The sequence below is a fragment of the Zingiber officinale genome, chromosome 9A (genome assembly GCF_018446385.1).
Source record: "Zingiber officinale cultivar Zhangliang chromosome 9A, Zo_v1.1, whole genome shotgun sequence".
Lineage (NCBI taxonomy): Eukaryota > Viridiplantae > Streptophyta > Magnoliopsida > Zingiberales > Zingiberaceae > Zingiber > Zingiber officinale.
In genome coordinates this window covers 30260130-30276136 of record NC_056002.1, presented here as the reverse complement: position 1 = coordinate 30276136, position 16007 = coordinate 30260130, and the positions used below count along the sequence as shown (strand labels likewise).

General features: G+C 37.1%; 1 protein-coding gene across 1 annotated transcript; it reads left to right on the top strand.

The window, feature by feature from the left end:
- The first annotated feature begins 14100 nt into the window (after positions 1-14100).
- Positions 14101-15673, top strand: LOC122021143 (WRKY transcription factor 71-like). The gene is made up of 3 exons (XM_042579230.1): positions 14101-14457; positions 14924-15073; positions 15170-15673. Exons 1-3 carry the CDS (start codon positions 14222-14224, stop codon positions 15507-15509), a joined length of 726 nt encoding a protein of 241 aa, XP_042435164.1. The 5' UTR covers positions 14101-14221; the 3' UTR covers positions 15510-15673.
- The last annotated feature ends 334 nt before the right edge of the window (positions 15674-16007 follow it).

Below are 16007 nucleotides of genomic sequence, written 5' to 3'. Positions count from 1 at the left end.
TTAGCAGAGGCATTAGTAGCACTTTTAAAAAATACTTGATAAATGTTATCTACCCTTGTGCCTACTAGTACCGTGTCAAGTGTGTCAATGTGTTTGACCAGACATTGACTTGAATGAAACTCAATTGTGTAACCCGTATCATACAATTGGCTGACACTTAGGAGATTAAAGGTCATCCCCTTGACTAGAAGGACATTTTTGATTTGGAGACATTCGGATATATGAATATCTCCAACTCCTATAACCTTAAGGCTACCATTATTACCAAAGGACACATTACCTCTATTTTTGTTTTGAATAGTAGTAAAGAGTGACTTGTCCCTGGTCATGTGCTTGGAGCATCCACTATCAACAAACCAAGTTGATAGATGCTCCTCCTTGACAAATGCCTACAAGACACGAAAGATAGATGTTTTAGGTACCCAAATCTTGGGACCTAATGCATCTACAATGAAAGACCTAGGAACCCATGCCTTCGTCACACCCTTCCTAGTCTCATGAACCCTAGAAGCATGTGATCTATGAAATTGGGTTCTAGACACTAGGGAAATGAAACTAGACTCCTTAGGTTGATATCCTAACCCAGCCTTGTTGTAGACCGCCTTTTGGGTATTTAGAATCATATCTAAGGTCTTAGAGCTAGTTGAGAATTTCTCAAGCATTTTATTGAGTTTCTCAACTTCACTCTTTAAGGCTTTGTTTTCATCCTCAAGAAGCTCTTGATGTAGATCATCAACCTCATCTTCCCTAAGAGTCTTCAAGTGTTCTACTTCATCTTTTAATGATTTGATTTCAGTTTTTGATTTCTTAAGCAAAGTAGATAAATGTACAATAGTTTTATAGCATTTTTCTAAGTGAGGAGAAGTTACCTCTTCATCATCCGAAGATGATGAAGCCGCGGCTGATGTATCACTTCCGGACTCCGATTCCTCCCTTGCCATGAGCGCTAATTGATGAGTGCTTTTCTCCTTCTTCTCTTCCTCCGATGAGCTTGAGGAGGATTCATTCCAAGTAGCTTTGAGAGCTTTCTTCTTCTTGGACCTTTCCTTCTTCTTCTTGAGTTTTGGACACTCGTTCCGATAGTGTCCTTTCTTGCTACACTCATAACACGTAACATTAGTCTTATCAACATTTTGATCAATAGACTTACCTTTCCCTTTGTATCTCCGGCTCTTTCTCATGATTCTCCTTACGAAGTTGGCCATCTCTCTTGATGATGATCCACCTTCATCATCGGACTCGGAGGAGGATGAGGATGTAGGAATCTCTTTCTCCTTCTTCTTTTCTTTCTTCCTTCTTCCATCCTTGCTCTTTTCTCCTGCAACTAAGGTAATACCTTTCTCTTTTTGACCCTTGTTAGCAAGTTCATGAAGTTCCATTTCACAAAAGAATTCATCTAATTTAACAATTGAAAGGTCCTTGGAGACCTTGTAGGCATCTACCATAGATGACCACAAGGCATTCCTCGGAAAGGCTTTGAGAGCGTACCTTACAAGATCGCGATTCTCGACGCGTTCATCTACGGAATGAAGACCATTGATGATCTCTTTGAACCTTCCGTGTAATTCACTTACCGTTTCGTTCTCCTTCATGGTGAGATTTTGTAGTTGGTTTAGGAACAAGTCTCTCTTGGCGATCCGAGAGTCTCGGGTTCCTTCTTGGAGCTCGATGAGCTTGTTCCACAAATCTTTTGCGCTCACAAATGGACCTACCTTGACAAGTTGATCTTTGGCTATCCCACATTGTAGAGTGACCACCGCCTTGGCATCGGCTTGTCCTTTGCGAGTTTGCTCGGCGGACCACCTTGACGACTCTAGTTCTTTACCTTCTTCGTCCTTCGGGGGTGTGAACCCTTCCTTGACCGAGAACCACATGGAGATGTCGGTCTTGAGATAATACTCCATACGGCTCTTCCAATATTGGAAGTCCGCTCCGTCGAAGTAGGGTGGACGATTGGTGCTAAAACCTTCCTTCATAGCCATCTTCTTGCTCTTTAGGGTGTTAATCCGGATGAAGAGCGCCTCGCTCTGATACCACTTGTTAGGACCTTCGGACGCGGCTAGAGAGGGGGGGTGTGAATAGCCTCCTCTAAAACTTAAACAATCTTCTCACAAAAGTTTGTTAGCACAGCGGAAATATGCAAAAGTAAAACTAACACAAGGAAAAGAAACAACCCACAGCTAACACAAGTATGTACGAGGTTCAGGGATAACTTGCCCCTACTCCTCAGCGTGTCCGTAAGGTGGACGATCCCTTGATCTTTCGGTAGATCACACCCCGAACAGATTCCGGCTAAGTATTTCTACTTCTCGGTGGAGTAACCTCTCCATAAAGTCTCAGAGAAGATTTGAAATGAAGCACAAGACTTACAGAGTTTAGTGGCTAAAAGGAATGAACAATAAACTTACAGCCATGATGAAAGCAAAGCGCAAAGACAGAAGAAGTTCCTCAGCCAAGAGCTCAAAAACACAGCACTCTTGCTTGATTGACAGAGAGTTTTTGAAAAATCCTCTCTCAAACCTCTCTTCTTCCTTCTTCTTATTCCTCTGCTTTCTCACTGTCTTCAGCCAGAGCCGAATCACTGTCACCTGTATCGAATCACTACGACCAACTCAGGCATCGCCAATCACTCTTCCTCCTCATCTGGTTCTCTAAACTCACACCAATACCATCCATGGTCTTCACTGGTGTCTCTGAGCTCGAACCAATAAGCAAGAGTCAAGCTGTTGCCAACTGATCGCAGCCCAATTACACCATTTGCAGCGAAACACAGCAGAAAGAGCACTTGGTCTTATTCTTCTGATGGAGCTTAATTTGAATTTAAGCATTGGCACGACACCTGCAACCTGTAACTCAAAAAGCTTACAGCAGATGGTTAGATCAGATGAATCAGAAATCGCAGAGAAATAGCAGAAGACAAATGACATCGTTGTGGATCGGTCAACAGACCAATCCACAACCCTCTGGACTGATCAGGACACATCCTGATCGGTCTGGAATGATGCTGATCGGTCTGTGGACCGATCAACCTATAGGTGGATCGGTCCACAGACCGATCCCCCTATTGATCCCCCTATTGTTCTGAATCACATCGCTTCTTACTGATCGGTCACCAGACCGATCAGATAACCCACAGAGAGCTACTGTGTGGTTATTGATCGGTCACGAGACCGATCAGATAACTAAGGTATCACTGGATCGGTCGACAGACCGATCTAGACAGCCAAAGTATCACTGGATCGGTCAACAGACCGATCCAATACCTCTGTTGGTTTTAGAGCTTCCCAGCCCTAAACCCTAACGTCTTCCTGGTCCAGAGAACGAGCTACCGAGCCCTCTCTGACCTAGTCTGGAGAACGAGCTACCGAGCCCTCTCTGACTTCGCGTGCCAAGTATTCGTACTTGGACTTTTCCCGTGCCAAGCTCCCTGCTTGGACTTTTCCGTGCCAAGTCTCCATACTTGGACTTTTCCTGTGCCAAGTCTCCATACTTGGACTTTTTCCCGTGCCAAGCTCCCTGCTTGGACTTTTCCGTGCCAAGTCTCCATACTTGGACTTTTCCCCGTGCCAAGCTCCCTGCTTGGACTTTTCCGTGCCAAGTCTCCATACTTGGACTTTTCCCGTGCCAAGCTCCCTGCTTGGACTTTTCCGTGCCAAGTCTCCATACTTGGACTTTTCCCGAATCAGGTCAACTCAAGTCGGGTCAACCAGATCAACCTTGACCAAAGGTTGTACCCACAATCTCCCAAGTTTGTATTCTTGTCAAACATCAAAATACAACTTTTCTATCCTTGTCAAACATCAAAATACAACTCGAGTCACGTCAACTCGAGTCGGGTCATCCAGGTCAACATACCATGAGTAGTAAGAAAAGAGTGAAGAGCTAAGAATTTACCTCCATTGTCAGTGAAGAGTGTTTTGATAGTCATTGAAAATCGATTTTCAACAAGAGTTTTGAATGCAATAAAGGTAGAGTATACATCCAATTTTTTGTGTAAGGGATAAAGCCATATATACTTTGTAAAATGATCAACAAAGATAATATAATACTTGATTCCGTCAAATGATGATATAGGAGATGCCCAAACATCAAAAAAGATAATATCCAAAGGAACACGAGACGAAATACTAGATTTAAGAAAGGGCAATTTATAACTCTTATTAATATTGCACGAAGTGCATTAAAAATTAGACAAAGTATCCGCAGAAAACGAAAGACCCAAGGATAACACAAAACGTTGCAAAACATTTAATGATAGACAACCTAAACGACTATGCCATAAGGAAATAGATGACGAGACAAACACAGAAAAGGCGGAAGGGGATGATATCAGAGACGTAAATTTTGGTCAGTAATAGACATCATATCTATGGACCCCGCTGACCAGTGTCATTCCCGTACGACAATCCAACACCTGAAAATAGGAATCAAAGAAAAGAAATGTAATAGGATTAGTAGCACAAAGTGCAGTGACAGAAATTAAATTTTTTGACATAGATGACACAAATAAAATATTAGAGAAAACTAAAGGGAAAGATGGAGTGAAGAAAAAGAAAGGACCAGTGTGTTTAATGGGTAGTCTAGAACCATCATTAATGACAATGTTATCATTTCCAGAGTAAGGCTCATGCAACGAGGGAGTAGTGAGATCAGTGGTGACATGATGAGAGGCGCCAGAGTTGACCACCCATTCCCGAGAATCAGACGGAGATGTAAAATGAACAGCAATGCACACAAATGGTGCACTATACGCTGGACGTGGAGCACACGGAGGAGTCGGCGAAAGTAGAGTAAGCATCGAGGCAATCATATGACCGCACTAGCGAGCAGAGCGACCTTGAACACCACAGATCTGACATCACCCAAGATAACGATTAGGATTGGACACAGCTGGATGTGCAGGAGTATTGGTGCAAGGTGCACCAGAATCAAACCTGAGTTTTGATGTTGTCAAAGGTTCAAGTTAAGTCTTGTGATGATCTGATATTTGGCTAAGTGTGCAGGCTATTTACTCAATCAGGAAAGCCCTAGTCATGGCCAGACAGTAAAGTCCAAACAGGTCTGGAGGACCTAATGTTTGGTAGGTAGGTTGAGGTAAATAACTGGAGGAGCGACAGTGAGGTCGGGTTCCTGAAGGGAACAACCTAAGGTCGCTGATCCAACTGAAGAAACCGGGAAGGTTTTCAAGTTGAGATCAAGACAGTCCTAACTGTTATACTCATGCATATTACTATTATAACTGTGCTAACTTTATTTTGCAGGAATATTCTTGTTATATCGAACTAACTTTGTGTTGCAGAATCATATGACCCTTTGGACTTCAAATGGTCATAACTTTTGACTTAGAACTCAGAATCAAACTCTGTCAGCGGCCACGCGACCAGCACTCAGAAACTTTCAATTTACCAAGGGTTCAGTCGACTGAACAGGAGGTTCAGTCGACCGAAAAAGGCTTTTTATCAGTCGACCGAACAAAGGTTCGGTCGACCGAACAGGCAAAAATGGCAAAGTAGATCAGGATCGAAAATATGGCATCACAGCATGATCGGTCGACCGAAAATGAGGTTCGGTGAACCGAACCAATAAAATCATTAATGGAGCATTAAGTGCGAATCTCGGCGAGAAGGGAAATTCACTGTTCAGTCGACCGAACAAGGTTATCGGTCGACCGAACCATTAAAGATCAGTTAATGCTCGAAGATCAAATCTCAGCGAATCTCAACACAGAAGGAATGGAGCGGGTTCGGTCGACCGAACCCAGGGATCGGTCGACCGAACGTCGAAGGTTCTTATAAAAGAGAGCTCGAGGTCCAGGGCTGAGGTAGACTGTTTGGGTTCGAAGTCAATCTCTGTGCTAGCTGCTATTGTTCGTGCTACTGCTCTACAACTCTTCTACACACAAGCAAGTGCCGACCGAGCTTCAATTTTCACATACTATCAGTATACTTTATTTTTGTATTGCACTTAAACTCATATAAGATAGTAGGCTTGTTACTATCTTATATTATTGTATTTTGTATGCATTACTTCTTTTCGAGGTTTTCGGGAAGAAGAATCTTAGTGGATTGCTCATCGGTGCAGTCAAGGACTGCGAGCCTTCGAGTAGGAGTCGAGCTAGGCTCCGAACGAAGTAAACGAACTTGTCTCTTTATATTTTCCGCTGCTTACTCAAATTGTTTTGAAATACGAAAAGAAAAGTTTTTAAAAGAGCGCGATATTCACCCCCCCCCCCCCCCCTCTATCGCACTTTATCAATCTATCAATTGGTATCGGAGCCTCGTTAGCTCTGAAATTACTTAACCGTTTTTCATAGCACTTTTAAAACTTTTTCTTTTCACTTATTCCTTTTCTTTTTCTTTTAGAATTTCTTTTCTTATATCTTTTTCCCGCACTACTAATCCCAAGACGAGAGTCTTGGAAATTCTTTTTGTTTTTCAACTTTTGGTGCAAGAACAAATGACACAATCTGAGGGGTATTCGACCGTGCGTCCTCCGCTATTCGATGGAAGCGATTTCTCATACTGGAAAAAGAGGATGGAAGTTTTTCTCAAAACAGACATTGATCAATGGCTCATTATCCAATGCGGCTATACATCACCAGTCAACAATCCAGAGGAATGGACAGAAGAAATAAAGAAGAAAGTACAAATCGATTCAAAGGCACTCAACACTTTACAATGTGGATTATCAAAAGAAGAATTAAAACGAGTCGGCTCCTTCGAGAATGCAAAAGAGTTGTGGGATAACTTAGTCAAACTACATGAAGGGACAAATGAGACAAAGGTAATAAAGCGTGATCTTTTATTAAATTCATTACTAAATATTAAAATGCAAGATGGTGAGTCGGCAAGCCAACTACACATGAGGATTAAGGACATCCTTAATGGACTACATATCTTCGGCCATCAACTCGAGAATCGTGATATCATCAGGTATACACTTAACTCATTCCCTCGAAACTCCTTATGGACATCTATTATAGATGTCTATAAAGTTGCGAAGGATCTTTCCATTATTAAATTAGACGAACTATTTTGTGAATTAACATTACATGAGCAGACTAACTTGAGTCAAGCCAAGAAAGGGTTAGCTTTGTATGCAGGGCCAAACAAGGAAGCTAAGCCTCGAACAAAACCAGAACCAAAGCACTTGAGTCATATAGCATTTATGGCAAAGACTGAAGAGTCCAAATTCGAGTCTGAAGATGAGTATGAATCAGAGTCTGACGACGAGTCTGAGATAAGCCATGGATTTGCATCAGTTTCAAAAGGACATGATAAGGTAACTTTTAATTCGAAGTCTGAAATGTTGAAAGTAATTAAATGCTTGTTTAAAAAATTAACAAAATTCGAAAAATAAAATAACTTGCTACTTAAGGAAATAGACCACCTTAAGGAACAAGTTAACTTGAGTAACTCGACTAATCAAGTTCAAGTTGGAACTTCGACTCAAGTTACAAAACTTGAGGAAGAAAATTCCAACTTGAAAAGACAAGTCGAGCAACTCAAGGAAATGTTAGAAAAGTTCGAACTGGGATCCAAGTGTCTAAATATGATACTTGGGTTGCAACGAGCCGTGTACAACAAATCAGGACTTGGCTACAACCCTAAACAAACAAACAAATCATATTTGTCTTTAATTAGTCAAAAAGATAGAAGTCAAGTCCAAGCATGGGTTCAAACAAAATTTTTAATTAAACAAATTGAACCAAATCTATACTTGGTCCCTAAGAGTCAAATCCATTACTTAGATAGACCTTATCTAAGCTATGACTCAGGGGGAGCAAGCAGAAAAATAATACAACCAACTTGATTAACCAAACTCAATACTTAGGACTAGGTTTATTTCTACTTAGAACGGTTAGATGAAAAAGATTTACCAAACCCTATAACATAGCATCGGAATGGATTGGGATGATAGTACGTCAAGGAAGCTTTGTCAAAGGCATGTCTAGGCTGAATATGGAATTCTACCTGGTGCACTAGACTTAGTGGATCTGACCGAAGCTACCCCAGTCAAACATGGGCTAGTTAGACCAAAATTTAGTATTAAGTTTTTTGGGCAGGAACAGTTTGGAAAGCCTTCAACAAGTGGTCTAATGATATCCAAGTAGGTCGTATGCCTCGCCACTGAACTGAAAGCTTATCCTTAAGACGCCTGCTTGATTAACTCAAATCTAAGTTTGAATCTAACATGGGTTCAATAATCTTTCTCGAATAATTAATTATCAAACTTTAATTCAAACTTAAATTCAAAATTAATTATCAAACCTAATTCAAACTTAAATTCATAATTAATTATCAAACTTTAATTCAAATTTAAATCCATAATTAATTATCAAACTTTAATTCAAACTTAAATTCATAATTAATTATCAAACCTAATTCAAATTTAAATCCATAATTAATTATCAAACTTTAATTCAAACTTAAATTCAAAATTAATTATCAAAACTAATTCAAACTTAAATTCATAATTAATTATCAAACTTTAATTCAAATTTAAATCCATAATTAATATTCATAATTAATTATCAAACTTTAATTCAAATTTAAATCCATAATTAATATTCATAATTAATTATCAAACTTTAATTCAAATTTAAATCCATAATTAATTATCAAACTTTAATTCAAACTTAAATTCATAATTAATTATCAAACCTAATTCAAACTTAAGTTATTTTAAACTTTTTAAAACTTATTAAAATTTATAAAAAAAAAATTATTTTAAAACTCATTAAAACGTATTAAAAATTATTTTAAAACTAATTAAAATTATTTTAAAACTTAATTAAAATGATTTTAAAACTTATTTAAAATTATTTTAAAACTTAATTAAAATTATTTTAAACTTAATTAAAATGATTTTAAAACTTATTTAAAATTATTTTAAAACTTAATTAAAATTATTTTAAACTTAAAATAATTAAAACTTAACTTAATTTTAAATCTCAAACCTAATTTATTTTAATTAAAACAAAAATTAAATCATTAATTAATTTAAAGTTAATTAAATTAACTTTACAAATCTAATTAACACAAAATTCAAAATAATAGAAATTTAATTCTCAACTTAATCAATTAATTTATAAAATCTCTAATTTAATACGTAAATTAATTCACGTTTAAATAATCTTAATCTAATCTAATTAAAAATCAACATTAATTAATTTTAATCAATTAATTATTAAGTTGCTTTAATTAATCTAAAATTGATTAACAACTTAAACTAATCACCTTATTTTATTAATTTAAATTAATCCTAAATTAATCAATTCAAAACTAACCTTTATTAAGTTTAACTTAAATAATTAACTAAATTACTCCAAAACGTTGGTCTAACATATATTTTTCATATCTCGCTTGGTCTTTAGATTATTTAATTAAGGGGGAGCATCAACATCATTTCAAAACCAATCTTTTCTAGACTTTTTCAAAATTCATATTTTCAAAACTTATTTCTTTTAGACTTATGGATTTTAAAATATATTTCAAAATTCTCTTTCCAAAATATTTCAAAAAATTATATACTTATTTTCTTAAAAAAGTATAAATGTTCTTGATTAAAAATATTTTTTGCTTCAAAGTTTCTTCTTCAAAATTTGACTTAAATTTAAAAAAAAAAAATTTTAAGACTAATTTAAAAACTTAGTTCACTATTTTCTCTTAAAAAATTTCTAACTTCCAAAGTTTTTCTTAGATAATTTTTCAAAAATACATTTTCAAATAGTTTTAACTTAATAATTCAAAGCTTAGATATTTTATGGATTTTTATAAAAAAAAAATTTACTATTATTTTCAATATAATAACTTCTAACTTATACTTAGAGAACCTTGATTTCAAAAATTTCAAAGTTTTCTAACTCAAACTTAGTTTTTCTCTTAAACTATTTCAAACATGTTGGTATTACCCCTATTTTTGATGTGTGTCAAAGGGGGAGAGACAGTAAATTTAGGGGGAGTTATTGAACTCAGGGGGAGAGTTAAATGTTTGTTTACTTAACTTTGCATATTTTAAACTTAACTGTGAACCTTGGTTGCCAAACATCGAAAAGGAGGAGATTGTTGGTGCAAGGTGCACCAGAATCAAATCTGAGTTTTGATGTTGTCAAAGGTTCAAGTTAAGTCTTGTTATGATATGATATTTGGCTAAGTGTGCAGGCTATTTACTCAATCAGGAAAGCCCTAGTCATGGCCAGATAGTAAAGTCCAAACAGGTCTGGAGGACCTAACGTTTGGCAGGTAGGTTGAGGTAAATAACTGGAGGAGCGACAGTGAGGTCGGGTTCCTGAAGGGAACAACCTAAGGTCGCTGATCCAACTGAAGAAATCGGGAAGGTTTTCAAGTTGAAATCAAGACAGTCCTAAGTGTTATACTCATGCATATTACTATTATAACTGTGCTAACTTTGTTTTACAGGAATATTCTTGTTATATCGAACTAACTTTGTGTTGCAGAATCATATGACCCTTTGGACTTCAAATGGTCATAACTTTTGACTCAGAACTCAGAATCAGCTCTGTCAGTGGCCACGCGACCAGCACTCAGAAACCTTCAATTTACCAAGGGTTCAGTCGACTGAACCGACCGAAAAAGGCTTTTTATCAGTTGACCGAACAAAGGTTCGATCGACCGAACAGGCAAAAATGGCAAAGCAGATCAGGATCGAAAATATGGCATCACAGCATGATCGGTCGACCGAAAATGAGGTTCGGTCGACCGAACCAATAAAATCATTAATGGAGCATTAAGTGCGAATCTCGGCGAGAAGGGAAATTCACTGTTCGGTCGACCGAACAAGGTTATCGGTCGACCGAACCATTAAAGATCAATTAATGCTCAAAGATCAGATCTTAGCGAATCTCAACACAGAAGGAATGGAGCGGGTTCGGTTGACCGAACCCAGGGATCGGTCGATCGAACATTGAAGGTTCTTATAAAAGAGAGCTCGAGGTCCAGGGCTGAGGTAGACTGTTTGGGTTCGAAGTCAATCTCTGTGCTAGCTGCTATTGTTCGTGCTACTGCTCTACAACTCTTCTACACACAAGCAAGTGCCGACCGAGCTTCAATTTTCACATACTGTCGGTATACTTTATTTTTGTATTGCACTTAAACTCATATAAGATAGTAGGCTTGTTACTATCTTACATTATTGTATTTTGTACGCATTACTTCTTTCCGAGGTTTTCGGGAAGAAGAATCTTAGTGGATTGCTCATCGGTACAGTCAAGGACTGCGAGCCTTCGAGTAGGAGTCGAGCTAGGCTCCGAACGAAGTAAACGAACTTGTCTCTTTATATTTTCCACTGCTTACTCAAATTGTTTTGAAATACGAAAAGAAAAGTTTTTAAAAGAGCGCGATATTCACCCCCCCCCTCTATCGTACTTTATCGATCTATCAAGGAGGACGCGCAGACAACCCAGGAGTAGATATGTGCAGTTGATGGGACATCGACAGAACCTACTGGCGACCACCACGATAGTTTGAATACCGATTATAAGAATTCCCTGCTAGAGACACAAGAGCAGTCATTGGTATCAAAGATGGAGATGGTGTCGAGACTTTTAATTGAGTTTCATAGCTGAGGAGCTGCTCGAATAGCTCATCAAAGATAATAGGGGTGTCACAAACTTGTAGAACATATGAGATATTGCAATAATCTTGGCTAAGACCATTCAGGATATGAATGGAGAGCTCATCAAAATTAATTTTGACATTCATAAGTGCAAGAGCATCAATATTTCTTTTGATGTCCTGTATATAATCAATGATAGATCTGTTACCCTGTTGAGGGCTGGCAATATTTTGATGATGAGTTATAATCCTGTCATGTGAGGGAGCATCGTAGGTTCTCTCCAGCGTCTGTCATGCGTCTCTAGATGAAGTTGATGAAGAAATAAACTGCACAAGAGTATGAGACATCGAATCTGTAATAGCATTGAGGAGAAGTTGATCCTGACAGAACCAGAGAATATGATCAGGATTCGCCTGAGGGAGCATGACGTTTGTAGGCATTATCTGCGCAGGGGGCAGGGACTGTGAGTCATCAACAAAACTCAGTAAGTCATATCCGAATAGAAGTGACTGGAACTGCAAGCGCAAGGCAAAGTAATTGGAGGTGGTGAGTTTCAACGGTGCTTAAGCATTGACGTTAAGAACCACAAGGGCGGAAAGTGAATCAGGAGTATTTGTGAGAGATAGCAGGCGAGTGATGTCGTTTGCGACAGCCATTGTAGAAGGCGACTAGTGGATATTGTGGAGAAAAGAAAAAAAGATTGTTGTTAAGCTTAGCGCTTTGATACTATGTTATCGATAGAATTCATACACTTTATTAATAATAATATGTGATATACATTACAAAGTGAAAAATAGGAAAACACATAAAATAGGAAAAATATAAAATACTATAAAATAAATAAGTATTTCATAATAATAATTATTCTCTAATAATTAGGAAATAAATAAATATTTACTAATAATAATTATTTCCTAATATTCTCCTCTTCGTTTGTGATGGACGAACGACCACGTCATGTGCGACAATACTGTCGTCTCATATATATTATATATATTGAAAAAAATAACAAAAACCAAATTAAATAAGATTGGTGGTGTTTAACTTAGGGGTTTGAGAATAAAAATTTTAGAATCATTCCTAAATAATTTGGAATGGATAAAATCTAAGTAAAATGGTGTATTTAGAATTTATTCCTGATTCATCACAGGAAGAGTTTAAAAAATATATATTATTTTATTTTTTTTCCTGATAAAAGGCTCGCCTAAGCCATCACTCCCTCTTCTCCTCTTCGCTTGTGATGGACGAAGGACCACATCATGTGCGATAATACTGTCGTCTCTCTAGGGCAAGTCATCGTAAGCTCATAGCGCATAGCTCATAGCCGTCCACTACCACCTCCTCTTTGTTTTGTTCATCATCCCTTCCTATCAACAGCAAACTTCTTTTTCCGTCTTTCATCGTCGTGCGTTACAAATGCATCAATGTCGAAGTACAAAGCCGAAAAAAAAAAAACTTTAACCATACCTTACTTGAAGCAACTAAGAACATGTTCGGTCAAATAGGAAAAGCTAGCGGTCATAGATATCATTTTTTTTATATATTGATTTATTATAAATTTTTAATAAAAAGTTTTAAAAATTAGATCAATATTTGAAAAATAAAATCGGTACCTAATTCAAATTTATAAACCAAATAATAATATTAAAATAACTAAAACCGTTCTCATTTCAATCTACTCTCAAACCTATTCTCATTCCTATTTCTACACCTAAACCAAACGCTTACTCAAAGCAGCAAGCGGCACCGTCTCAATCTCAATCTAATTCATGAGATTTTGTTGGTGACATGTCACAGTCTACTCTTTTCCGGGCCCACCCGGGATCATGGAGCCGAAGAAAATCTAACGTCCGCGTCGTCCGATCTCGACAGGAGTCAGAGAAATCTAGCGCTTGCGACGTCCGATCGAGAATGGACGGCGATTAACGGCTGTCGGGCACCGCCTAAGACCCCCGAATCTCGCACGTGCCGAAGTGTCGGTTCCCGACAGCAGACATTGACCGCCGTTGCCGGTTCCCGCTCACGAACAAAAGAATTAAAATAAAATCGAAGGAAATTTTCACTTTGCCCCAGAAACCTTTTAAATACTCTGTATCATTTAATAAATTACATTTCCCCCCTTCTTACTTCTGAAATATTTCATTTACCCTCTCCATTGTTAAAAAGTGTCAATTTATTGTAATAAAGCTTCAACATGGGTCAATAATATAATTATACAAATATCAGGAAGGATTTTAACTAATTAACCTTGTAGCTTTTGTCCTAGCTGAGAAATAGTGTTATGATATTCTATCAAGTTAATGCCAAGAGATCAAAGCCAAAGTATTTTACATGTGAAAATTTTCCTCTATAACAAATAAATAAAAATTAAAATTTTCAATATTTCTACTTCCTTAAAATAATATATATATTTTAAAAAATATTTATATATAATATATTACACATGAGAAGACAAGAAAGAGTGTGGTGTGAGTGTTCAAAAGTCCTCTTTAATTGCTCTATCCATTAAATTGCACTATGAAATAACCTTAAAGAAGGAGCATGCACAACTAAAGCCAAACTCTTAGGCCTTTTTCCTCTTTTCTCTCTTCCAAACTTTCATCCAAAGTTTTCAATTCTCACGATCTTCAATTAATTCTTCATCATGGCAGAAGATATCATAAAGAAGGATCATGATCACTTCCCCTTTTACTTCAATGGAGAGGCTTTTGATACAAGTAGAAAGATCGAGATTGAAGATGGCATAGCAACGCAACATCAAATGATGCCCAATTCCTCGATGTCTTCTTCTACCACGGAACCGATAGGCCATGAGGAAGAGAGGAAGATGGCAAAAGGAGATGATGATGAAGTTGGCCTTGAGCACAAGAAGAAGAAAGTGTAGGTTTTTATCACTAGTCCTCCATTTCAATAATTAGGACCTAATTGGCTATCTTTTATCTCCTAGAACACCTAATTTTCTTATATTGTTTTACATATTAGTATTATTTATCCTTCTTTTAATTTGTTCTATTCATAATTATGAGAGACTTGAAGTTTTAATATTGAATTTAGGGTTTAATTTGATTTCTCTTGCTCTCTCCTTGTTGCCTAACAAAATAAATCCAACTTTTAAGGCTTTTTTTTTTTTTCTCTCTCTCTCTCTCTCACTCACACACACACACACACACATATATATAGTAAAAAACAAGCTAAGTATTATATATAGTTTTTATTTTCCTCTTCTATGGAGTGAGAATAAATATACCTTTTTTAGTTTTAGTTTTAGGGCTTAATTAGTTTCTCTCCTTGTGTATTATAATTTGATTAAAAGTCTTGATTATATACTTCTCAATTGATTGTATAGGACTAGTAACAAATCAAAGAAACAAAGAGAGAAAAGGCAAAGAGAGCCGAGATTTGCTTTCATGACCAAAAGTGAAGTTGATCATCTTGAAGACGGCTATCGATGGAGGAAGTATGGCCAGAAGGCGGTCAAAAACAGTCCATTTCCAAGGTCATTCATCTCTCAAACGGCTCAATCCATTTAAATCAATTACATGCTATATAATTAATCTAATACTTTTGATAGATTTCATATAATTAATTTCAGAAGCTATTTTCGATGCACTACTCCAAAATGCAACGTGAAGAAGAGAGTGGAGAGATCACATGAAGATCCGATGACCGTTGTCACCACCTACGAAGGGAAACACAACCATTATAGCACTTCAAACTTTCACGGTGGAAATTGCATCGACCTATTGATGTCGCCGCCCTCTTCGCTAACAAACATGCCAACAATGTTTCTCAACCACCAAGTAGTAGCATCTCCCATGAAACCTAGTACATGTTCGTATGTCGATGACCTACCTCCACCACAGAATCTCCAAGTAGTCCACGACTACGGTCTCTTGGAAGACATCGTGCCATCGTTATTCAATCAACAATAACATACTCATATATATATCTACATATATACATGATGAAGTATAAATTAGGGATAATTTGTACTTAGGAGATAAATATTTTCTCCACTAACAAATATTCCAACTTTTACCTTTGCTTTGTTAACTTGTTTTCGAGATATATATATACACATCTTCATTATGATCAATTTTGAAGTGTCATGTGTATAGGAAATGATCTTGAAGTAGACTATATCATTTTGATATAGTTGCGAATAAAGTCAATAACTAATTGATTCAATGCATACACAAATCTTCCTTCCTTTCGACTCCACACATTGTTTCCATAGGGACGGGGGCTGACTTGCACAAATAACTTTTTTTGTGCGCTAAGTGGAACGGCATCGTTCCACTAATTTTTTTTTTAAATGTTTAAATTAAACGGCACCATTTTTTATCAGAATAGCACTGTTTTACTAAAGAAAAACAAGAGAGATTGAGTTGTGTCGCACGACCTAACCTTCTTCTCTGATAATCTTGCTG

Bases quoted from the DNA above. Each gene is read 5' to 3' on its own strand.
- LOC122021143 (XM_042579230.1), top strand. From the start codon at position 14,222: ATGGCAGAAGATATCATAAAGAAGGATCATGATCACTTCCCCTTTTAC. The intron at 14,458-14,923 runs GTAGGTTTTTAT...TTGATTGTATAG, and splicing joins GAGCACAAGAAGAAGAAAGT to GACTAGTAACAAATCAAAGA. The intron at 15,074-15,169 runs GTCATTCATCTC...AATTAATTTCAG, and splicing joins AAAAACAGTCCATTTCCAAG to AAGCTATTTTCGATGCACTA.